The following is a 26,415-nucleotide window of genomic DNA, read 5'->3' on the forward strand; positions in this document are numbered from 1 at the left end:
AAAAATTAACTTAAAGTGGATCACAGACCTAAATATAATATTCCCTCACTTATCGCGGGTATTACGTTCTAGACACCCCCTGCGATAGGTGAAAATCCGCAAAGTAGGAACCTTACATTTATTTTAGTATTTATATATATTTTAAGGCTTTATAAACCCTTCCCACACACTTACAAACCGTTCCCAGTCTCTTATTAACCTTTCTCACTTCCTTATTAACCTTTTCCACACTTTTATAAACACTACTTATGTTCTTAAACATAATCTACACTCTTAAACCTATGTAACTTTAACAACATACGTATACAGTACCACAAAATCCCACAATATGGCAAAAAATCCACAATAAATAAATATAAAATTTTTAAAAATCCTGTGATACAGTGAGGCCGCAATAAGTGAACTGTGATATAGAGAGACACTACTGTATAAGAATTAAACTTATAAAACTCTTAGAAGAAAACATAGTAGTAAATCTTTGTGACCATGGGTTAGGCAAAGCCTTCTTGGATATCTATGGCACCAAAAACATAAGTGACAAAAGAAAAAAAAATAAGTAAATTGAACTTCATCAAAATTAAAAACTTTTGTTCCTCAAATGATACCTTGAAAAAGTAAAAAGACAGCCCACAGAATGAAAGTATTTGCAAATCACATATCAAATAAGAAATCTGTATCTAGACTACTTAAAGAACTCCTATAATTCAATAATAAAAAGAAAAATAACCTAGGTCAATATTTCCCCAAAGCAGATGTAAAAATGAGAATAAGTACATGAAACGATGTGCAGTATCAATTAGCCATCAGGGAAATGCAAATCAAAACCACAATGAGATATCACTTCATGCTCACTAGGATGGCAAAAATCAAAATAGCACAATAAGAAGAGGCGGCGAGGATACAGAGAAATTAGAATCCTTACACACCCTGCTGCTGGGAATGTAAAATAGTCCAGCTGCTTTGGAAAAGGGTTCAGCAGTCCTCCAATGTTAAACACAGAGTTTATCATACGACTCAACAATTCCACTACTAGGTATCTACCCAAAGGAAATGAAAACATATGCTCAAATGTTCATAGCAGCATTATTCATAATGAACCCAAAGTGGATACAACACAAATGTCCACTGACTGGTGAATGGATAAGTAAAATGTAGTCTATTCATGCAGAGGAATATTATTCATCAATAAAAAGTGTTACCATGTGGCTAAACCCTGAAAATATTGTGCCAAGTGAAAGAAACCAGTCACCAAAGACTACACATTGTATGATTCCATTTATATGAATCGTCTAGAATAGACAAACCCATAAAGACAGAAATATGATATTGCTTGCCAGGGGCTAGGAGGCAAGAGTGGATGGAAAATGACTACTAATGGGTATGGAGTTTCTTTGCAGGGTGATGAAAATGGTCTAACATGAGACTGCAGTGACAGCTGCATAACTTTGTGAATTAACTAAGTGGGGAAATTGTAACATATGCAAATTATACCTCAATAATGCTGCTTAAAAAATGATAAGCCAACAACTGAGAGAAGGAGTTTGTATCACATGTATAACTGACAAAGAATTAGGCAGAATTATCAACAACTTCTGCACATTAGTAGTAACAAATATACAAACAGAAAAATGGACAAAACTTGTGAACAGGCAACTTACAGTGGAAAAAACCCTAAATAACTGGTAAATATTTGAAAGATGCTCAATTCACTAGTAATCAGATAAATACACATTAAAATAAATGTAAATAGGATTTCGTTATCCAGTTGTCAACAAGTACAAAAGTGCAAAAATACATGAAAAGACTTCAGTAATACAGAAAAATGAGAAAACCAATCATTCTCTGTCAATAATGTCAAACAGCAACCATAGAAAACATGCCTTAAGAGAAAATGTTAAACTCTTAAGGAGTTGTGATTTCCAGCCCTTGTGCTTTTTGTCCTACAGAACTACTTATATCCAATTTTTATCGGCAGCCGTCCGTCTCGAGAGACGATGGTGTAGCTTCTCAAGAGTCTATCTGCACCGCTGAGAATGGCTGTGCAGTCCGACTCAGGAGTGACACGGTATCTGTCTCCTCCCGTGTTGAATCGACATCTTGCGATGACGCTGGAGTGTCCTCTCCAGTGGAGCTGAAGCTACAGAGCCTGGGCAGGGTGATATGGAGGGTCTGCTGTTGCCCATGCAGCAGACCCCCCCTCTCTTCGCAGCTGAAGGATCCAAGGGAAAGACGGAGTCAATACAGCTTGGCTTCAGGTGTGCCGCAGGAGTTGCCGGTGTTGACTACAACGTCAAACCGCCTTAGGGACTCTGGCTCCGGATTTTCTGTCGGGGTTTACTCCCTTAGCCTTTCCCCTGAAGAGGTATGCCGCAAGGCAGTGGAGGTTTTTTGGAGTCAGAGTTTTCCTTCTCTGATGTGCCCTGACTGGAAGATCGAACCAGCGACACTTAGCTCGCAGGCCGACGCTCAATCCACTGAGCCAAACCAGCCAGGGGCATCCAATTTTTACCAGCCATGGAAATGTTAAAGAAAAATTATGCTGGAAGTTTAAAGTCATTTCTCCTTTCCTCCAAAAAAAGGTAATCCGGCAGCCGTCCGTCTCGAGAGACGATCGTGTAGCTTCTTAAGAGTCTATCTGCACCGCCGAGAATGGCTGTGCAGTCCGACTCAGGAGTGACACGGTATCTGTCTCCTCCTGTATTAAATCGACATCTTGCGATGACGCTGGAGTGTCCTCTCCAGTGAAGCTGAAGCTACAGAGCCTGGGCAGGGTGATATGGAGGGTCTGCTGTTGCCCATGCAGCAGACCCCCCCTCTCTTCGCAGCTGAAGGGTCCAAGGGAAAGACGGAGTCAATACAGCTTGGCTTCAGGTGCGCCGCAGGAGTTGCCGGTGTTGACTACAACGTCAAACCGCCTTAGGGACTCCGGCTCCGGATTTTCTGTCGGGGTTTACTCCCTTAGCCTTTCCCCTGAAGAGGTATGCCGCAAGGCAGCGGAGGTTTTTTGGAGTCAGAGTTTTCCTTCTCTGATGTGCCCTGACTGGAAGATCGAACCAGCGACACTTAGCTCGCAGGCCGACGCTCAATCCACTGAGCCAAACCAGCCACTTTGATTAATATATCACTTTGATTAATATAATGTTGAAAAGAGAGAAAAAATGGCAAAAAAGAGGAAATGTTTAGCTAATGGTTATTTAATGGAGAAAGAGACAGTGAGGCTATACAATATGTGTTCTAATAAATATGGACTAAGAAGCCACATGATATGGGTTCAAATACCAACTCGACCACTTATTGGCTTTATTTTTGGGGAAAGTTATTTAATACCTTTGTGCCTAAGTTTACTCATCTGTAAGTACTTACCTCAAAGGGTTTTTCTTAAGTTTAAATTTCAGTATGTGTAAAGAGTTTTAGAGCAGTTCCTGGCATATAGGAAGCAGTCAATAAACGTTAGAACTATGGAATAGTTCTAGGAATAACATCAGGGTTTTAAAATAAGTCTTTTTACTCCTAAAGTTGAAAGAAGATATCCAGCGCTATTTGCTATATTAGACTATAAAGTAGTACTAGGTGGCTAATGAGAAGATGGGGAAGCATAATTATTAATAAAAGACTACCATTACTAATCTCTGTATTTTTCTTGATTAAATCAGAGAAAAAGTCAAAGTTAAAAAACAAAATACAATATGCAAACATAACCTTATACAAATATAATACAAAAAAGAATTGTGACCTTTTTTATTTTTTTAAGATTTTATTTATTTTTAGAGAGAAGGGGAAGAAGAGTGAGAGAGAAAAACATCAATGTGTGAGAGACACATTGACTGGCCACCTCTTGCACGCCCCCAATTGGAGACCCAGCTCACAACATGGGCATGTACCCTGACTGGGAATCAAAATGGTGACCCTTGGGTTTGCAGTCCAGCACTCAATTCATTGAGCCACACCAGCCAGGGCATGAACTTTTTAAATTTTTTATGAAAATTAAGAAAAAGAATTTTACCTCCATTGAAAGTAACCTCTCCAAGGCAGTCTCTTGGTACTTTTGATGCACAGCGTTTATGGCAGTTGAATTTGCAATCTAAAATAAAATATTCAGCTTATTAATTTATGTCAAAGTCAGGCAATATCAGATATGATTAAAGCCTTTCTTTAAATCGCTCACAAATAGAGTATTAGAAATGATGATGATGATAAAATAAAGTTTTCCTCTATTAAAAACTCAGATCTGGACTTAAGGCCTAGTTTCAAATTCTGAGGCCACCTCTTAACAGTTAGTTTAACTCCTCACGGCTCAGTTTCTTTATCTGTAAAATGAAGATTAAAATGTTGCTGGCAAGTCCATGTTTCTTTCCCTTATCTCATATTCATCTTGCCAAAAACACCTGAAGGGTTTTTCAGGCTAACCAGCCTTCCTTTCTATTTCTATTTATCAGGACCTAGTGCATATGCAGAAAAGAGGGCTTTCCCCCATACAACCTTGTAAGGAAAGGCTGAGCTTCTCATGTACACACAAGGTCTCACATTTATACATGATGATCCCTTTCAGCCTACAAGAACCTCAGAGTTGACGGCATTGCAAATCACTGTCAGGTACAAGTGGTTCAATAATACTGTGTAACTCAGTGGTTTTTCCACGACGGTCCCCAGACCAGCAGCATCCGCATCATTTGAGAACCCGTTAGCAATGCAAATTCTGGGTCCCACTTCAGACCTACTGTATCAGCAGCTCTGGGAACAGGACTGTGAAATGTGTTTTTTAACAACCTCTTTAGGTGACACTAAAACTGAACACACTGCTGTAACTACTGTCTAACACCACCTCTGAAATACATCTACCAGCAATATCTGGGTAAAAAAGTAATTTCAGGTCCTGACTTAAAGGAAAAAACCCCATCAAATTAATAATTTGGTGAATAATAAAACTTGCATCATATAACATTGTTTTTTTTAAATGAGAGGTCCTGGGAAAATGCATACATAATAATATATTGGATATATCTTAAATAATTCATTTGTTTTTTATCTCATAAGGTTTGCAAATTGTAAAAATAACAAGGTTTCCATTTTCCCTTTGAAAATGTAGAGCCAAATTTGTGGCCCATCTGCAGCAAGTATGTAAGTTCTAATGGCAGGCATTTTCATTTCTCTGTATTCCTACCCGTGTTTTATTCATTTGTTTATGCTTTCTTATATTTTATGTATGTTCTCAAGCTGCCTTGTAGTTTTAATATAACAAAGTAAAAAACAGGTTACTGAGCTGTTCTTGGAATTGTATTTTTTCCTTAAAGAATCCAGCATAACTGTTTTATCTTAAAGACTAAAGTATTTTTTTCATTGTTAGCTTGAAAAGTGAATAAAAATAACTATTTTACCTTCTAGGCATTTAAATTCATATTATAAAAATACAAGAATTGCTGAAGTAAATTCTGATTGTTTTGATTGATAAACAAAATAACTATAACCGATGTAATCACAAAACATTATTCTTTTAAAAGGTCTAAGAAATTAAACTAATAACCCAGTGATACAGTTAACTAGTTTTATTTTTAAATTTCATTAATTTATATATTTATTTTAGTTCCTCTATCAAATATTGTATTTTTCTGCATATGGTTTTAGAATGTTTCTGTTCTCCTCAGCAGAGCAGCACTATTTTACTGCCTTTATTAAGATTATCTGTTGGCTAGAATATGTACATCTGTTATTAATGTTCTTTCCCAAAATATTCCTTAGTGGCTGCTTGCCAATATACTTTAGTGTTGATATTTTAAAGTAGTAACATATATTAACTCATATTCAAAAGTAAGCTGTTGAAATAAAATTTCAACATGTAATTATGCCGGCCAGATGGTTATTAAACAATTGACAACAATCAAACAACCTGTTCTCTATTTGATGTTCCCCTATGCTGTCATATTTTTATATACTTAAGTTAAATTTGTATACAATTATTTGACTTCGTACTGTAAACAAGATTTATTGTTGCAAAGACCTCAAATATTTTATTTAGATAAAACTAATTTATTCAATTTTACAAATACTTCTACTATGTAAAAAGGTATGGTACCAAGAACTGTTAAAATAATCATATGAAAAATAAGTACATAAGATTATAGAAAGGTAACTTATATCCTGGCTTAATGACTAATAAAGACATTTAAACTCTGTTTTGGTTTTAATGCTATTGGATAGAATTGCTGAGATGAGGAGATTTAAAAATATATAAAATAATTTTTAAAAAGCATAAATACACTATGTAACTACAGGAAAAATTATTATTCTTTTAAAAACCTGGTTCTTTAAAAGATGTTTTTGGAATATAATGACAGTGTTCTGTGTTAGAGGCCAAATACGAGTGACACCTATTATAAGTGGCTTCTACTATAATCTACCTATTTCAGGAACGACAGTTTTTGTACAACTCTCCTAGCTACATTAAAAACAAAAATAACATAACTCTTGTAGTGTGTGTTTATATGTGAATATTTAATGGCAAAAAGAAAGTATTATTTTATATCTTAGGTAGTATCTGTCTCTGGAATCAGAAAGAGTTAATTAAGCTCAAATATCAGCTTACCTTCTTACTAACTCTTTCATATTAGCAAGTAAGTATTAAGCAGCCATAGCTCAGAGATCCAAATTCTAGTTTTTTCTGTTTATATTCTAATTTTTGTTTAGCATAGTTCCTGGTACATAGCACACATTACAAACAACAGTAGTTGTTAATAAATATGTCTGTCTGGGGGTATCTTTTTAATTTATCACTACAAGACCAATTTCTTTGTCTAATGTTTTTAAACATAAATACTGGGTTGGGCAAAAAGTATGAATTTTTTTTCCCCATAAAATAAAAGACAATTTTCATTTCCCTAATAGCTTTATTGATTTGGATAGTCTGAGTGGTATAAAGATGATTGTTTTCAATGCCTCGATTTGATCACTATCAACTTCAGCTGGTCTACCCGACTGTGAAGCATCATCCAGCGGGAAATCTCCACACAAAACTTCGCAAACCACTTTTGATATGTTTGATCAGTCACAGTACCTTCTCCACACACTGCACAATTTTTTTTTTTTTGCGTTTCTTGAAATAATAAAGCATAATATGCCCAAAATGCTGCTTTTCTTCCATCTTCAATACTAAAATGGCTACACAAAAATTTACCAATTGTGATCAGTTTTTTTTAATGCACATTGATATGACAGCTGTCACAATACAATTTAACAAAATTGCTTTGAATGAAGTTAAAGACAACTAAGTGCTACTAGAGCCATCTTAGAATAAAAAACAAACAAACATTTTGGCAAGCCAAATATCTGAAACTCACATTTGCTAACAAAAGCAGATATAAATCTTACTTAAGGAAAACGTCCAATCCTACCTTTACACTGCATTCCTTGGCGAAAGAGGCCTTTCAGTAACCGCTTGCAGTACTGGCATATTGTGGGACGGGTATAAGAGTGAACAGCAAATGTGTGCGGAACTTTTACTCTGCACATCACCATCTTTTCCATCCAGATTGGGCGACCACTCCATGAAGGAATTCTCTTACTTGGTTCTTGGTGAACATGTGACTAAAACATATGTAGTTTCCATAAGTATAAGTCAACATTAAAAACGAAATATTAAGAGTAGGTCTTGACCACAAATGTCATTTTTTTAGCACTACAGCCAAAAATCTAAAAATGTGGATCTTAGCAGTTTCCTTTGGAAGCTTAACTTACCAACCTTTGAATGAGAAAAGTAAAAAAATTTTTGGCTATTTATGATTTTTTAAAAAGGGTATTTTCATCCTCACATACATATATTCACTGGTAAGCTATTATCTGCCAGGTGCACATGGCACTTTTCAAATAAAAAACAAAGGCCTTAAAACCAATTTGTAACAGATGTTCAAATTCCCCCAAAAATCTTACCAAGGAATTAATCACAGGAAAAGTAAATAAATTCAGAAAGTATCATTGCGGTTCATGTTAAATTGCTGAACACAATGTCTGAAAATACTTCATAATGTTAGTTTTTAAATTTTATTTTTAAAAATACTAAAATATGTATGAAAAAATTAAGTCTAATTAATGATGATGATATAAATAATGGCAGATTCAAAACGAACTGAAGCAACTTTACCCTCCGTAATTATGCTTTAAAAAGTTCCTTGATAATTTAAATGTTTTCCAGTTATTCAGACTTTTCTCTTTTTTTTTTTTTTTTTTGAGCAAGAAAGATTAAAGAAGGCATTGATTGAAAATTTTTGTGTAACCTGAGGGATAAGTGTATTTTTGCAACTATGGCTCTTTTTATATATACAAAAGAAATAATCATATTACATTATATGTGAGTTGAATGTGGCTCATTCTGTTAATTGATTACTATAGACCAGGCCTAACACTATGTATGAGGGATACAAAAATAAATATAGTCCATGTTTCCAAGCACAAAATCCAAATACCTAATTACTTTCTAGCTGTACTACAGATTTTGTTGTAGCTGCATGCATCTTCACTGCTACAAGTGAGGTCCTGAGATCTGTTTAGAGAAACATCTATCAGCTGCCTCCTGCACACGTCCATCGGACTGACCAGTTGCCTCCCATACACACCTCATCCAGGGAACCAAACCTGCAAGCTAGGTGTGGGCTCTGACGGGGAATCAAACCTACAACCTTTTGGTGCATGAGATGACACTGCATCCAGCCGAGACACATGGCCAGGGCTAGGTCCTTAGATCTTTCATATGCTTTCTATAAATAGTAATGTCTGTACCTCGGAAAAGTTGAGCGATTCTACATTGATATGTCCACCAACAGAAGGACAAGAAGCCAGAAGAATAGAAAAGTGTGAGAGAAACAAAAGGAAGAGGGGGAAAACACTTTTTTGAAGAAAGTAGGAAGAAGAAAAAGAAGAAAAAGGACAGATGAAGGGAGGAAAGCACTATAAAAAGAAATAAATATAGCCTCTGATGGATAGTTTTTCACTAATGTGTAGCCAGAAATTTTCTAAAATAAATTATGAAGTAGTTAAGAAAAGTACAAAAAGAATGTTAAACCCAAACCACACTTGTATGCTTTATGTGTCCAAGGTGTCCTGCTCTAGTGTGGCCTACCCTTCATCCATGCTCCTATGTGTGGAGCACCTTCAGCAAAAGGAACAGCACAGTGATTCTGCAAAGCTAACAAAGAAGTCAGTGGGAACCAGAAAAAGATGTTTTAGGCCTTTGTTCATTCCTGGCTCCTTATTCTAATGGTGACTCAACACTGTCTTGCTCCTGCTTTTACCGCTTTCAGTGTGTCTCAAGTTTAAAACACACAAGGTGGAATAAGACTAAAATAGCCAGTCATCATCAAATACGTAAGCTATCCCTATAAGGAAGAACGTTCCTAACAGATCCCTTCGTATACCAATGGCCAGTTAGTAACTGCCTTTTGTCAGGTCCTGCGGGGATTGGGATATTTGGGACGTGGTACAGAACACACGTGCAAGGACTGTTCCACAGCATGAAGTCTGGCACATGAGAACTTAGGAGGCGCTAACTGTGCAGCCTCTTGGGAATTAGTTCCTCTTTATCCTTGGTTCAGATCTGAGGTTGTTCCCCTCTCCTCACTGCCATCTCCTCTGCTCCTCTAGAGTGTTCTCTACCCCCTCTCCCTGCCCTGATTTTCCTCTCTGAGCTCTTCTCTTACTGTACCTCCTTCTTTTTTGAGAGTGCATGCACGCACTGACATCCCACTCTACAATTTCTACTTGTTCTAAAGTACTTTGCACAATCTAACCAATTCGAACATGTCACTCCACTTCTTACCCTTTCCTAAGGAGTTTTCATCTTCAGGATAAAATATACACTAATGAATTAAAACATAACGCCTTCTTCATCTACTCTGTCCTTTTATTTCCTAATCTAGTAATATCCAACTAAGGGTAGCTGGCATACCAAAATCATTGTAGGGCTCTTAAAAGAACATATCTCTATCCTGCAGTTCCCATTCCCAGCTGTTTCCTGTGCAGTTTGTGTATAAAATGCACTAACTTTGCTATTACCAATCTTTTCCCAAGCGCTTCCATATGTTTATAACTCACTGTTCTCAGTTCCTTATGTGACAGGAGTCTTCTACTTTCAAAATCTCACACTAGGGCTAAGCAATATGGAAATATGGGATTTTTCTGAAAGAATTTCAGAAGCTTTTATTCTGCTGCCTTACTTTAAAAAAATCTTGTGACTAGGGTATCAAGAAAACAGCCCAAAGGCTTGATTTTACTATTAATTTATAGAAGACCAAAAGTTTTATTATACAAGCAACTAAGACTGGGTCTATGAATGGAAATCATTTTAAGTACTATCAAATGAACAAGAAAGTTATTTCTTCCCTGATTTACTACCTTTATACTTCAGGAGTACAATATATAAGAAAAAGTCATTGATTTAAAAATTATCAGTTCTGGATTTAATTCTAATATCACTTACTAACTTGCTCTATGACATCAGTGAAGTCACTTGACCATTCTGTCTCAGCTGTCCTATGGTAAACAGATGTGCTGATTGATACATCTCATTGCAACTCACTGAGGATCTGTGGGGTCATTCACTCATTCATTCATCACTGAACACACCTACTAAGTACCAGGTATTGTGCTGGGGCCTCTGAGGGGCACCCAAAGACACCAGCATTGCTTTTTAAAAATAGATCATAAAACTTCTTGAGCACAATCTAGTATACAAACACTACACACACCATTAGGAGGTTTCAAAAGTGCTATGGCATTCACAAAATAATTTCTAGGTAAGGGGAAAATCAGGAAAGGCAGCTTAAGCTAGGTTGGGAAAAAACATGAAGGGTAGATAAGAGCAAAGATAGGAGCAAGGATGTGTTCAGAGAATATTGAATAGTATGATGTCAATAACATAGAATATATAGATGTGTCCTGGTAGGGAGCTGTGTATTAAGCTCTAGTGTAATAAGAAGGTCCAGATGTAATATGTGACATGAAGTATGAAGACCAGAAGCTGGGATACTGGTTCAGAGGCTAATTCAGTGAGGTCCAAGCGATATGTGCTCTCAAAATATACAAAATGCCGCTCATTACTACTGGTAAGCCCTGTTTCCATAATACATTTTAAGCTTCTTAACCGTAGGAATCTTACTATCTTTAGTATAAAACTTATGTTCTAAAATGTCATATATACTGTACGACATAAGGAATAACTAGTACAGTGCTGTTCTACTACCTTGGAATACGTACCTCTTCAGTGGGAAGAGCTACATATTCAGTTTGTAGGGGTCTTGGGACTGAGAGGCCAGGTCCTGGCAGAGACACATTTGACAGACGCCTCTTTCTTACTCCACTGCAATTATTTGGAATCTTGAAGGCACATCGTTTATGATAATTTAATCCACAGCCTAAATGTATTTTAAAAGATTAAAAAAAAAAATCTTTACTTATATGTTACATTAAAAGAACAGGTACTTCTTTTATTTATTTTCTCTAGCAGCAATAGTTACCCTAATTAAGAACCCAGATGACAGGCTAAATGAAAGCTATCAAATTCAAGAACAGGAAATGTGCAAGTTTATTTAGAAAGGTTAAGTCAGCTAGTGTGATAGTTCTTGAATTGTGGTCCCCAATATGGCATCACCTGAAAGTTTGTTAGAAATGTAAATTACTTGGCTCTACCCTAGACCCTGAATCAGAAGCTCTGGGGACAGGACCTAGCAAAGTATGTTTTAGCAAGTCCTCGAGGAGATTCTAATGCATGGTAAAATTTGAGAACTACCAGCTTAAACCACTTCAACGAACTATGGCATGTATACCAAATCCTTCCCATGACGTGAAAACTATATGAAATTCAAATCTGAGTATTCATAAAAAAATTTTACTGGAACACAGCATGCTCATTTTCTTCCACATTATAACAGCAGACTGAAGTAGTTTTGATAGAGACCATATATGGCCAGCAAAACTTAAAATATTTACTCTGGCCCTTTACAAAAAAAAAATTTATTAACCCTTCACCTTAGAGTTTCTTTCTTTTAAATTCTCACTCAAGGATATGCTTATTGATTTGAGAGAGAGAGAAAGAGAGAAACATCAATGTGAGAGAGAAACATCAACCACTTGCCTCCCATATGCGCCCTGATTGGAGATCGAACCACAACCTTTCTGGGGTATAAGACGAAGCTCCAATCAAATGAGCCACCTGGCCAGAGTACCTTAGAATTTCTTAAACAGAAATCTGCACCTCATCCTATTCCCTAGCAATTCTAATTTAGAACTTTGTTGTTGCATGTTAAAGATTAATGTTTTAAGAATTGGGAAATTAATATTTATTGAGCCACTACTCAGCAACAAGTATTTTCCCATATTACCTCATTTAACCATTTACTCTTCATGACACCAGTGGAGTAGAGTATATTTTATGGACAGAGAAATGGTCCTCAGAGAGGTTTAGTAAGTTGCCTAAGAATATGACCCAGCAGGTGACAGAGGAAGGACCAGAGTCTAGATCTCTCCAGTTCTAAATCTGGCTTACTTCCTAGTCACCAACTAATGATCTTATTCTTTCACTGATGATAAGAGAATGCAAATGTGAAATCCTATGTCAAATGATACAAAATTTAGAACACGTACCTTCACATTTCAGTCCCTGACGTACCAGTCCCCAGAGCATCTCTCCACAATAATCACAAAAAGTAGGAGCTTTGTAAGAATGTACATAGAGAGTATGTGGACGAATCTGGAAGTCTTCTACTGTGGCCAAAGCTTTTTAAAAAGAAAAATATCAAAGCAAACCTTTTTATATTTGTAATTGCTATGAGCTTAGGAACACTGATCATGACCACTTTTTCTCTGAAAGGTTCATCTGACCATAAAAATAAAATTATTTTCAGCATTTAATGTTGTGGTTTTTAAACTCTATTTTAGGAAGTTTATTAGCTTCAATTAATATCAGCTCCAAAAGCAGGTCGGTAGGTAGTTATTTTGACCTCCAAAAGCATTTTTTCATAGTGACAAGACTGGATTACAAATAGTTGCTAGGTCTATTTTAGCCAATTAAAAACTAGTTAACTTATAGTACACTAAGAAATAGAACATTAATGTAAGTAAGTAAATAAATAAATAGAATGTGGAACCTGATCTCAATTTATAGCAGTCTTCCTGAGAGAAAGGTACTCAGTTCTAACTTAAGCTCTCAGGATATGCTCTGCTCTCCACAGTCCTAGTGGTTAAGAAAGTCTCCTCTCCCCTCTGTAAGCAGCTGAACAGCAGACACATCTACCAGTAGACATCATCTTACCTACACCTACAAGTCATTAGTATCCACAGTGGCCTGAGGAAGGCTCTGTAACAAAGAAGGAATGGTTGTGAGCATGACCTTCAGGGGGGACAGGGAGTGAAGCCACTCCAAAGTGAAGAGGAAGACAAGGGCTGAGAAATATATAGATGTTTGGGGTTGTGGTAGAGCAGGTGAATGATTGATGTAGGTGCTAATAGATCAATGGGATGGATCAGGGGACTCATAAGGAAAAGTGATGGTCTGAGAGGACCTCAAGAACAGGCTGCAAAAATGAGTTTGAAAAAGAGGTAAAACTGGTGGCCTAGACTCTTGCCTGACTTTCCTTTCTTTCTTCCCCTTCCTTCTCCTCCATCTCTTCTTTCCCTCCCTTCCTCTCACTCTTTTACTCTCCCCTCTAAGTCCCTGCCAAACAAGGAGTTTTGCAGGCCTACTTTACGCATTCTTTGTTCCTTTATAGTCCTCACTAATAATCCCGTCTGCCTGTTATTGGATGAGATCTGAAATACCAGGAGCTAAGGAATAATGAATGGCAAGAACGGGTGAAGGAGGGAAGAAAATGCCCACTGAGAACAACAAGCATGACTTGAGTCATAGAAACAACCAGCACTGTAGCTGCCTCTTCCACATCTTCATTACTTTTCCCCCTGAGTTTCTTTTCTGAACCCCAATTCTCTTCTTTTATACTCTTTATAAAAATAGGGAAAGGAGGACAGAATTTTAGTATAATTATTTCTTTGACTCAATTCATTTTCTAGTTCAAGTGATAATCCCCTTAGCTTAGTAACACTCAAATAAGTAGTTCATGGTGTATTTCCCTACATTCTCATCTGTGATATGATATTTCTGGAAGTAAAAATCATGACAGCCATTATATATGAAAGAAGTAAGGAACTATGGCACAAAGTATAATTGAACATAGCATTGAGTATAAAAAATAAGGCTTGCTGAAAAAAAAAAAGGCAACAAAGTAAAAGAAACTATTTACTCACCTGAAAGAACGACTTCTACTAGGTCTCCTTCATGTATTTCATCTGCTGAGGTAATCAGCTGCAAAATATTTTCTGAGTTCATGTCATGGCGAAAGAGAAGAATTTTGTCATACATGCCAAAGAATCCACATTCTGGAAACTGCAGGAAAATAGTCTTCTATCAGCATAATCACAGCTTTCTACTTTTGTAAGTAAATATCTCAATCTTACAAAAGAATTTTAAATGTAGTTTTTAGCCTACACTATTTGCTAACAATTTTACTAATATCTAAAAGATCGATCACGTACTCTATTCAAGCATCCTGGTTAATTTTCAAGTTCAAAATAGAAAAGCAAACTTAAATATAACCACTAATTATCTTAAAACACATGTCTCTTAGAAATATAGGATTTCTTTATTCAGTTACAGATGGAGAATATAAGCTTGAACTTACTGCTACTCTATCTTACATAGCCTGAAAGATAAGCAGTCTTTCCTGTCCTCTAGAACTGGGCTTCCTATCTGGTTAGCTATTAGCCACAGGCAGTTACTTAAATTTAAGTTAATTTAAATTAAATAAAATTAGAAGTTGAATTCTACAGTCACACTAGCCACATTACATGTGCTCAATAGCCACCTTAGCTACTGGCTACCACTTTGAACAGTGCAGATATAGAACACTTCCATCATCATAGTAAAACGAATAGTGCTGGTAGGTCAACAATTCCCAAACCAGTCACAGGAGTTCCAAAAACCCAATATTTTTGCCATATGCATCGATAGCCTCCAGCATTTATCTAATATTTTCTTTAATCTAGTCACTGTAATTACAAATACATGATTAATTATAGTACCTTAAAGAACAACAACAACAGAAACCTTTCACCAGAGCAGACTTGCAGATCTGTTCACATGTGCCCTAAGTATATAATTTCAACGCATCTATATTTTGTGACTACAGTGCTGAGATGCTCTGGGGATTAGCATACCAAGGACTAAAATATGAAGGTACATGTTCTAAAATTGTTTATAGTTAATAAAATTACTTAAGAGAAAATTTTAAGTACTTTAAATTATGTTTAAATTTTAAATTAATTTTTAAAAGAGAGCATCTGCCTTGGGAAATGCTGCTCTGGATATTTCAAATTTATTTAGTTAATCTTATAATTATATACTCTCATTTTGACTCCACATAGACTACCCTTTAGTAAGCTAAACAATATGTTACTGGCTTGAACTGAATGGCCTCATATGGATTACTCAAACTAAACTGCAACTGCATTTAGTGCAGGGATGTTGCTAAGGATATGGCTCGCTTATTTGATTTCTTCTTTGTGAAAACCCATAAAAGAAATTTCTCTGGATGGCTTCATAACATAAACAATTTGATCAGGTAACTAATCATACTTTCTTGTTTACTCTACCCACAGCTAAGCAAAGCCAAACTTGTGGCCCACTTCTAGCATCAGGCTAGGTAGGATCTCATGGTATGTGTTATAGATACAGATATCAACCTAGCTTTGTCTTAGTTTTTGACCTTACTTTTCTCATTAAAAATTCTTGTATGTGTCTCCAAAAAGGTATCTATTTTTTGAATAAGTTAAGTTTTGAAAATTGAAAACAATGACTTAATTAGAAACTGAAGAGTTTATATTTGTATTTTTAAAATCTGGGTAAACAATGGAAACTACAGAAATATTTATAATTTTTATGATACTAATTATTTTTTCAATTATTTGTTACCATTAATAATTAGAAAACTTCATAATACACTTTAAATATGTATCTAACACTCTAAGAATTTCAATGAAAAAGAGGGAAAATAGAATCTAAAATGTTATTAAAATTTTATCAAATTCTACAACATCCAATGGGGTATAAAACATCTTCTTAACTTGGTCGTAACAGCTGTCAAGGGTTAGTAAGTAATGATTCCACATTCCAGCCTTATAAAAATAAAATCTCTAAAAATATTTGTATGAATAAAACTCATTTTAAAAATTATCTTTTTTTCACATGTCTGCCACCAAATGCAAGGCCCGGGCCCTGTGGTTTGTAAAGACAAAACAGTCTTTTGTCTTCCAGGAACTTGCAATGTAATAGGAAGATGGAAATAAACATAAATATTATACAACATGATAAGGGAACTGCCAAAAATAAAAAATAAACAAAGTTCTAAAAGATGGAATAAAAAACTAACTGGGAAGGTGAAATACCACTTTAACAGTGATATTTGAGTAGAATCATTAAAAAAAAGAGAAGCAGGGTTCCCAAGGGCAGAAAGTGAAAGTGAAAGTGTAAAAGTCACAGTTGAGAAGTACAAGGTACCTGGGAGAAGGTAAGTGGACCTTTGTGATTGAAGAATGAAGTGGAAAGGGGCTAAAAATGTACACAGAAGCTCCCCGGGGGTCAGTCTAATAGAGAACCTTGGAGTAAAGAGAGCTGGGTTTAAGCTGCCACCTACTAACTATAGCACCTCAAATAAACTGCTTATTCTTTCTATACTGTTTTTTGTCTATACATTGAGTATAACAAGAGAAAGGCTGTATAAGGTTCTTGTAAAAATTAAATTACATGACAGCTATAAAACACTGAGCACTGTGATCATTCCATACTACTGGTTCATACTATCAATCCCTATCCAAGGGTGAGAGACAAGGGTCCCAGACAAGGCAGTAACATGATCAAATCTGTATTTTAAGCAGATAATGCTGACAGCACTGTGTAGCAGGGACTGGAACAGGAAGAGAGCTGCGCAAGCTCCTGAGGAAGGCTGAAGCTATTGGTCAGGAAAGATGTACCAGGGTCTGGATTATACACTATGAAAACAGACAGCAAGGCAACAAGGCACGCTTTTCTCTGGTAAATTACATAGATCATTACTACAGCAAGTCCTGGAATAATGCCATTTCATTATGATGATGAGATGCTGTAGGAATTTCACTCTGGTTTATAATTTATTTATATATTAATATATAATTGGTAAAGTTGGTTTCATTATATATCATTTCATTTAAAGACAATGAACCTATCAAGTGAGGATTTACTGTATTTAGTTTATTTCCCTAGGGCAGTGGTTCTCAATTAGGGCAATTTTGTCCCCCAGAAGATATGTGGCAATGTTGTTGTTGTTCTTTTTAATGTGACAATGTCTTGAGACACTTCTGATTATTACAACTTGCGGTACTGGCATCCAATGGATAGAGGGCAAAGATGCTGCTAAACAGCCCATAATGCACAGGAGATGCCACAGAACAAAGAACTGTCTCACCCAAAATGCTGGTAGTACTGAAGTTGAGAAACACTGCTCTCAGGAATAAGGGAATGAGAGCATAAAGAGACTGGAAAAAATGGAAGGAAGCTGACGATCTTCTGAAAACTAGTCATGACTGTATTTCCTTCCCTAGCCCACCTCAGCCTTGATTAAAAGAAAGAGGAAATGAAAGAAACAAGAGCTATCAGGATAGAAGCAAAATAGGCTTTAATTTGGCCTCTTTCCAAATTCCCCAAGCTTTTCTGGATTTGCTTTCTACAGACTGTGCCAATGACTACTCTTGATTGTGCAAAATGAAATCTTTTCCCGGTCCATACAGAAAATTAATAAATTTTATCATAAAGTTATCAGATTTCCACCTCTTATAAGTTCTCTTTGCCCACCTTAGACTCATTCTTTGCATCTGCATTAAAGATGGCTCCAAGAATTAAAAAAAGATCATCTTATCTTTCAATACCAGTTTTAGAAGTTACTTTTTATGGCATTCACTTACACTTGTTATAAGTAAAAGGTTCCAATACTTGCAAATATAACTCCTTCAAGTAACACTGTATGTTGAGAATTCTTTACGTAAACAGTTTAAAGTTCATGTCATTAAAATTCTGTCAGTAAAATGTCAATGAGGTAGGAAGTTTTCAAGTTTTTAATTCTATGTGGTCAAATGCAATTTTTACATGTTAATAAAAGTAGCTTTAGAATTTAACATTACCTGAACAAATAATTGATCTCTATACACCTTTTAAAAAGGAGCATGGGTGTTTCCTCTAAGTTCAGTGGGAAACCTTGAAGAGTTTTTAATGTACATTTAGTTTACTTGGAAAAAAAAAACATTTCTAATTGAAGTATAATGGGTAAGCACACTAATCTTAATTGGAAGATTGATAACTATACACACACACACACAAACACACACACACATGCACACCCATAACCACCACCGAGGTCAAGATACAGAACATTCTCAGCATCACAGGTTTCTTCATATTCATTTCATTTTAGAAGTTGAATACTAAAATAATTTTTAAATTTGATGGCAAATAAATCTTCACAGCACATCTTTCTAATAACCAGATCGTAGTAAGTAAGCTCCATGAGGGCCAGGGCCTTCTCTTTTCATGTACCCTACTGAATCCCTAAGCACCTAGAACTTAGTATTTCACAGGCACTTACTGAAAAAAGTTGACTAATTTTTTTTTTCTTTTATTGACTCTAGAGAGAGAGAGCGGGAAGGAGAAAGAGAGGGAGAAAGTCATCGATGTAAGAGAGAATCATTGATTGGCTTCCTCCTGCACATGCCCCAGCTGGGGATCAAACCCGTAATTCAGGCATGTGCCCTGACTGGGAATTGAACCTGCAACCTTTCAGTTTGCAGGACAATGCCCAACCAACTGAGCCACAATGGCCAGGGCAAAAGTTGTTGACTATTGAGCAAAGTTAACAAATTTAACACTACCTTATTTCTCAGGAATAAATACAATATTAACTTAACATCATTTTTAGGAAAGTAATTAAAGAATAATTTCAATGATTCTGTTTCTAAATACTGACAGAAGGCCTAGAGTTTAGATGAGTCAATGAGAAAATTACTCAACATGGACTCTGAGTTTATTCTGAACTTTCATCCTTAATCTTCAACCCAGAATTTTCTGGATATGATATGCATCTGTTATTTCCCTTTGACACAAACCAGAGCAATCTTTTTTCATTTTTCTTCATCCTTGTTTTTATTAGTTCTGATTACCTTTAATTCAAACTTTCTGGAACTTTCTATTCTAGCCAAGGTCTTTACCTGAATATCTAGCAGAATTAAAACAAAAACAAAACACTTCTTTCAGTTTGAGCCTCCAGATTAGTTACAGTTGCCTGACACTATTTTGCCAAGACAAGAAGGGCTAGGGTGAAGAGTAGGATGTCGCCTAGCCTCTGCAACCCAGCTGTAGTAGGAAGAATGAGGCAGAAAAAAACCCATGACAACTCGTTTCTAGAAAACAAAAGATACAGCTGGAGTTTTTGCTCCACTTTGGCAGGACCTGAAAATTACACCCAACCCATGTCTGCAGAGACAATGTATTCTGTTAAAGAATAGACCAAAAACACTCCTAAATAAGGATACATAAGCAAAAAATCTTCAGGTCTAGTGTCATGTAAATGGTCAAACTAAAAACAAACGTTTTAAGTTAGCTAAAAACACACAGTCAACTTTAGTTAGAATCATTTCATTTTCAGTAAACACTGATAGCTTAAAATGAATCGCTGTCTGGCAATTTCCTTTCTCACTCCAATTACATGTACTATGTTCATTCAACAAATTAACACAGTAGCAGTAGCATCACAGTGGTATTTTCTAAGCCTTTTGGCAATATGAAATCAAGAGGTGGGGAACTAACATTCATTGAGCATAGTTGTTATGCATCAAGTATTATAAAGCACTTGATATAGGTGACCTCATTTAATTTTCTCAAAATTCCTAACACAATCTCAGTTCTCAAATAAAATGAACACTTGAGCTCTATTTTTTTACAGTTTGTCATATGCTAAACACTAAAATCAAAAGGCAAGAGTAAAGCAATGTCAGCATGTTGGAAGAATGCTATAGATGCTTTGTTATTTACTAAAATTTTAAAAACACTACAGGACCAATGGTCTTTCCAGATTTAAAGAGATTTAAAAAGCATAACTGCCCTGGCTGCTGTGGCTCAGTGGGTTGAGCGTCAGCCTGTGAGCCAAGTGTCGATGGTTCGATTCCCAGTGAGGGCACATTACTAGGTTGCACGTCAGGTCCCCATTTGGGGGCGCAAGTGAGAGGCAACCACACAGTGATGTTTCTCTCCCTCTCTTTCTCTTTTCCCCTCTCTCTAAAAAGAAAATTAACAAATAAATTATTAAAAACAAACAAACAAAAAAACCCCATAACTATTACTATTTGAGGGCATTAATTATGTACCAGGCACTATATCAAGGCCTTCGCATTTAATCACCATAATTTTTAAATGGAGGTAGATATCATGATCCTACAGATCTGAATCCAAAGTCAAGTGACTTGAAAAGGGTCTATAATCACAAAACAAGAAAATGGCACAATCAATATCACCACCTAGGTCTGTCTGATTGGAAAACACTACTTCTCTTTTTCTTCTTTCTTTCTTTCTTTCACATATACCAGTAACAAAAAAAAAATAGTACAAATATAAACACTAATGAAATTTTGACATTGGGAATCCATGCATGAATAATCACTGTAAAACAGGCAGAGGTTTGGCCTATTCCTTCAATTCTGATTTGCTCATTTGTAATACCACTCTCTGGTATTAGCCTCCCAGGAGAGATCTGATCAGCCAGTTTATGCTTGGCTCAATCCCAGCTCTACCTGCGGCTTAGATCTGTCTGCTTTCTTGGTTCTCCTGATTGCCAATCCCAGTACTTCTTTGGCTATTACCAGTATAAAAAGCACTCCCTTCAGCTTATAAACTCCTAGAAGGCAGAGATCCTGTGTGTTGCTGTTTGTTTTATAAACCAACATGAAAACATAGGAATCTAATAATATATATAGATTAAAATTTTACATTCCTTGTTTAACTATCTCCATATTCATAATGGAAACTGTACCATTCTTAAAACAAACACATCCAAGCCAAACTAGAAATCCTGTTTTAAAGCTCTCAAGCTTTAAATTCATTATCTAAGATATTCATATTCATTAATTCAATAAAGATCCTGCAAAAGTATTAACAGAAGTTTTCAATTTCTCCAAACTTCAGAAATGTTATTTCTACATCAGTCAACCTAGGGAGTTTTTAACCTCAGTATAACTAACATTTTGGACCAGGAGATTTTTTTTTTTTTTTTAATTCATTGATTTGAGAGAGAGAGGAAGGGGAAGGGAAGAAGGAAGAGAGAGAGAGAAAGAAACACAGATTGCTCTGCTGTTCCACCCATTCATGCATTCATTGCTTGTTTCCTGTATGTGCTCGAACTGGGGATCTGCAGCCCTGGCACTTCTGGACAACGCTCCAACCAATGAGCCAGATGGCTGGGGCTGGGCTAGGTAACTCTTCATTGTGGGGAGGCTCTCCTGTGCATAATAGTGGCATCCCTGGCTCCCTGCCCTCTACCCACTAGACACTAGTAGTACTCATTCCCACTCCTCCCAGTTGTCCCTAGGGGTCAAAATAACCCTAGTAGAGAACTGCTGTTTTAATTTAATCTTATACATTAAAGTTAGATACTGGGGTTGTAAAACTTGCCAATAAAATAGTCAAAAGTCCTAAGGAAAAATAAGGAAGAAGGAAACCCTGCTATTTGGGTCAGCATAGATAGATCTTAAGGACATCATGCTAAGTGAAATAAGTCAGGGAGACAGTGAATAACTGAGAACTTCAGAGTCTTCAAGAAGAACCTGGCCTTTTGTACAATCACAGAAAGGGCTCTACAAATTAAATACATAAACCCATCTTTTCTAAAGTTTGCTTAACACTACTTCACTTTCATGAAAGACCAACATTAGTACCTGTTTCCACTAACTGAAAGTTATCGGAAAAGGATTTTCCCTTTTACGAAATAAAGGTGGAAAGTGAAAACAGCATTCACTGGTGGTTTTGCAGCAAGCTGTTCAAGAGGCAGAGCAGCGAGAGTGGCAGCACCACACTCCTTCTGCCCTCAGCACCGCAGCATCAAGCTACCTCAGCTGTGAACTGTGTCTGTGCTGTGTCTAGATTTATTTTGTGCATTCGATACGAAAATGTGTCCTAAGGTACCAGAAAAGCCTCAGAGAACCCCTAAGGGTGTTATTCTTAGTGTAAAGCGGGACATAATTAAGCATTTAATTGTGGTGAATGAAATAAAGACACTGTGCCTGCACTGAATTTTGGGTCTGGAACATTCAAAATTTTTTCTATATAAATTAATGGTAAGTGCTTTGTTTTACACTATTCAGCTATGAAAGGTTTCTCAGGAACACTCTACTTTTAGATAGCAGGGAAAACCTGTATCTGACTGTCTAAACTACTAGTGAAAACAAGTACAAGTAAGGTACTGATGCAGGATGGAAAACAATACTACTGCTTATCTCCTCATTTCTTGGTAGCTCTGACAACTATAAATTATTTCATCACTGAAAGTAATTACCATAAATTATTTGCAGTATCATGTTATTAGCAGTAAAAGCAAATAGAATGTGTCCTTTAACAAATTTTTATTGAGTGTAAAGCATCTACAGATAGAAAGATGAGTACCAAAGCACCAGTCTCAATGTAACATAAATGCTGGAAGTGTTTCACATCTTCCAAAAAAAAAAAAAAGAAAAAAGGAAGCTAAATTTTAGGCTTATGCTTACAACAACAACAACAAAAGAAACTCCACCTACTCCACCCTCAGGATGTGTCATGAAATTGGACTGAATTCAAAGAGTGACCACTTTTAGTCACATCTAAGTTTTAAGCAAAGCTCAGCTATAAATAATTTGTTGGTTTCAGAGATATACAACTACCACATGATCTAGAAATTCCATTTCTGGGTTATGTATCCAGAAGGAAAAGAAATCATTATCTCGAATAAATATCGAAACCCCCATGTTCATTGTGGCATTATTTACAATAGCCAAAAGATAGAAACAACCTAAGTGTACATTGGTGGATAAAATGTATAAACAACAGAATATTATTTAGCCATTAAAAAGAAGGATATCCTGTCATTCGGGACAACATGGATAGATCTTAAGGACATCATGCTAAGTGAAACAAGCCAGGCAGAGAAAGACAAATATTATATCATCTCACTTATATATGGAATCTACAAAAACAAAATTCATAGAAATAGAGAACAGACTGGTGGTTACCAGAGGTGGAGGGTAGCAGGTGAGAGAAATACATGAAGGTGGTCAAAGGTACAAACTTTCAGTTATAAGTAAGTTCTGACAATGTTTGTAATATACAGAATAGTGAACTGTAGTAACACTGGAAAGCAAAAACATAAAATAGAATCTACATCTGGCATCATCACTGGATTACAAATACACTTTAAAATATCTAAAATACTGTTAAAATAAAATTACAGTTTGGCCCTGGCTGCTGTGGCTCAGTGGATTGAGCGTCCGCCTGAGAGCCAACTGTTGCTGGTTCGAGTCCCAGTCAGGGCACATGACTGGGTTACACCTCAGGTCCCCTGTTGGGGGCGCAAGTGAGAGGCAACCACACAGTGATGTTTCTCTCCCTCTCTTTCTCCTTTCCCCTCTCTCTACAAATAAAATAAACAAACAAATAAATTATTAAAAAAAAAATTACAGTTTGGGTAGCCCTCCTTCCCTAATTTAAAAGTAGGGTTGCCCTCTGGGCTCATTTCACTAACTTTTAGAAGTCTCTTCTCAGGTCCTCCAAACTAAGAGATCTTTTTATTATTTTTTGTCTTGTTAGTTTCTCTTTAGAAAGACAGAGTTGGGAAAGATCCTCCTGACAAGTAATGATTCCATTTTATGAGTCTCAGCAGAACACTAGGGCCCCAATGTATACCCTTGTGCCAAGTCTTTTAAGTGAAAGAACACCTGTTCGATCATTTAAAAAATTTCTAGCCCCTAGGAACTCTTTCTTATTAGATAAAGTTTGATAAAAATCAGTCCTATTGTCTCTCCCGAGGGAAACCTTACTTTCTGGATTTTCTGTCTTGCTTACACAGTGGCACCACCCATTCAGTCATCCAGGCTTCCTGTCTCTTACCTTTGCTCTTCTCCTATATTCAATAGGATATCAAGTTTTAACAACAATACTTTCCCAATACCCTTCAAATATATCATCACCTGCTTCAGTTCAGGTCTTCATTATACTGGCCTCCTGTCTCATCTCCCAACTTTATCTCACGCTTAGTTGCCATATTTTAGTTTTCCAAAACACCGATCTGATCATGTCACTTCACTGCACAAGGACCTTAGTTAAATCTCCACACTGAGGAATTAAGTGCAAACCTTTTCACTGGCATGAGAAGTGTGGTGCAGCAAAAAAAGTATACAGGTTTTTGACCTAAAACAGACCTATGTTTGAATTCTGACTTTTACCAAGTAATTGAAATGTCTCTGGAATTCAGTTTCCTATTTTGTTTATTTAACAGAGACTGTATAATCTAACACTTTCAAGTCAGTGTGGTCCTTCCCTTGGAAAAGGAGCATCAATATCTCCTCAGGGCATAACAGAAATGCAGACCCACTCCAGACCTACTGGTTCAAAAACTGTATTTAAGTAGAATCACAAAATAATTGTCATGGACATAAAGTTTAAGATGCACCACAAATTCTTGTGAGAATTATGTTACCGATCATAACCTTCCTAATTCCCCCCTCCATTTCTTTGCTTATCCTGATTCTTTTGTTTGGAATGTATTCTTCATTCCCAATTTATTGAAATCATGCTCAATTTTTAAGTATTAGGTAAAAGGCTACCTTCTGTATGAAACTTTCCACATTTTATCAACCTTTTCTATGTCTCATGTTTTATATACTGGTGAACAGGTTTACCTTACAAGACTATAAGCTTTTTGAGGGAAGGGACAATCAATGCCTGGTCAATCTTTCTACGACCTAAAATTTAACCAGTGCCCTATCTTTAGAAGGTTCAGATAAATGTATTTAATGACTAAAAAGAGAACTAGAAAAGCTGGTATGCCTATGAAAGTCCTGGGAATTAACCTGGAGCTGTATGTACATATGTAGGGAAAAAAAGTGGATGATCAGTGAGCAAGGTTCCAAAAGTAGTTTTGACATGCTTTTTCTATCTTCCAGATGAGTTCGGTATCCATGAAACTTCTCTATAAAACCCCAGAATCTGAGTTGGTTCCCTTAAGAGTTCTTTCCAGTTAAGACTTAGAGCAGGTCATTCTTTGAAACTCCTTTCTTATCTGTCTCTAGCAGTGACAACCCAAATTCAGATTAAATGATTCAGAATTTCACAGCTGGAAACACACTTGAAATCATCCCAGCAACCATTTGACAGATCTGGAGGGTGTGATCCAGGGAAGTGAAATCACTTGTCCACAGTTAAGTAAGTGTGGCTCTATGGGTTGGGCATCGTCCAGCAGAGCAAAGCATCACAGGTTCAAATCCTAGTCAGGGCACATGCCTGGGTTGCAGGCCAGGTCCCCAGTTAGGGGCTCATGAGAGGCAACTGATACATATTTTTCTTCCTCTTTCTACCTCCCTTCTCCTCTCTCTAAAAATAAATATAATCTTAAAAAAAAAAAGTTGAAAAAAAAGTTGTACAGGAAATAAATAACAGAGCTGACCTAGTTCTAAGCTCCATACTCCTTTGCACTTAAATTAGCATTCTAGCACATGTCAAAACAAATGTGCCATATGTTTACGTTATATGTAGGTTATATATATTTTTGCCAAAGACATTCCCATATCACTATAATACTGGTTCAAATTCAGTTCACTATGATATTCATTTTATGCTGTGCCCATAACCAATGGTACTATTTTAATGTGTATAAAGTTTACCCTGAATTACCTTTTTGAATTATATCATTTATTTTCCTTGGCATCACTCTAATTTTTCATGGATTATAATTTTTAATCCAGTTTCCCAAGAGTTTAACCCATCTGACCTACTTCGCACAACTACATTAAGGATAAAGTAACATTAATTCTAAAATAACCCTGTAGAAAATCAGTATACCTCTGTATAAATAAAAGAATAAATGATTTAAAACTGAATAATACAGACTCTATCAAAACACTAGTTATGAGTTTCTATGAGCTCAAACAAAAAGGAAACATTTAAGTTAAAACCTTACCTGTAAAGTAAAAAGTACAACCTGGTTGCAAAAATACTTGGTAACAACCCCTGTAACATTTACTGAAAGCGAAATTAAAAGCAAAGATACTTAAAGACAGTTGATG

The 26,415-nt window shown here is 36.2% G+C and overlaps 1 protein-coding gene across 2 annotated transcripts in view; it reads right to left on the reverse strand.

Annotated features, from left to right (window-relative positions):
* PRKD3 (protein kinase D3) overlaps positions 1 to 26,415 on the reverse strand; it is a 61,006-nt gene that overhangs the window by 24,086 nt on the left and 10,505 nt on the right. For both annotated transcript variants that reach the window (XM_090281167.1, XM_090281168.1), the window contains 5 exons: positions 14,281 to 14,419; positions 12,625 to 12,756; positions 11,239 to 11,396; positions 7,386 to 7,578; positions 4,004 to 4,081 (listed from right to left, as the gene is read on the reverse strand). In XM_090281167.1, the coding sequence (XP_090137293.1) occupies positions 4,004 to 4,081; positions 7,386 to 7,578; positions 11,239 to 11,396; positions 12,625 to 12,756; positions 14,281 to 14,419 (700 nt within the window). The remainder of the gene's footprint in view (positions 1 to 4,003; positions 4,082 to 7,385; positions 7,579 to 11,238; positions 11,397 to 12,624; positions 12,757 to 14,280; positions 14,420 to 26,415) is intronic.

This window comes from Furipterus horrens, unplaced genomic scaffold, assembly GCF_987537825.1.
Source record: "Furipterus horrens unplaced genomic scaffold, mFurHor1.1.pri manual_scaffold_6, whole genome shotgun sequence".
Classification (NCBI taxonomy): domain Eukaryota; kingdom Metazoa; phylum Chordata; class Mammalia; order Chiroptera; family Furipteridae; genus Furipterus; species Furipterus horrens.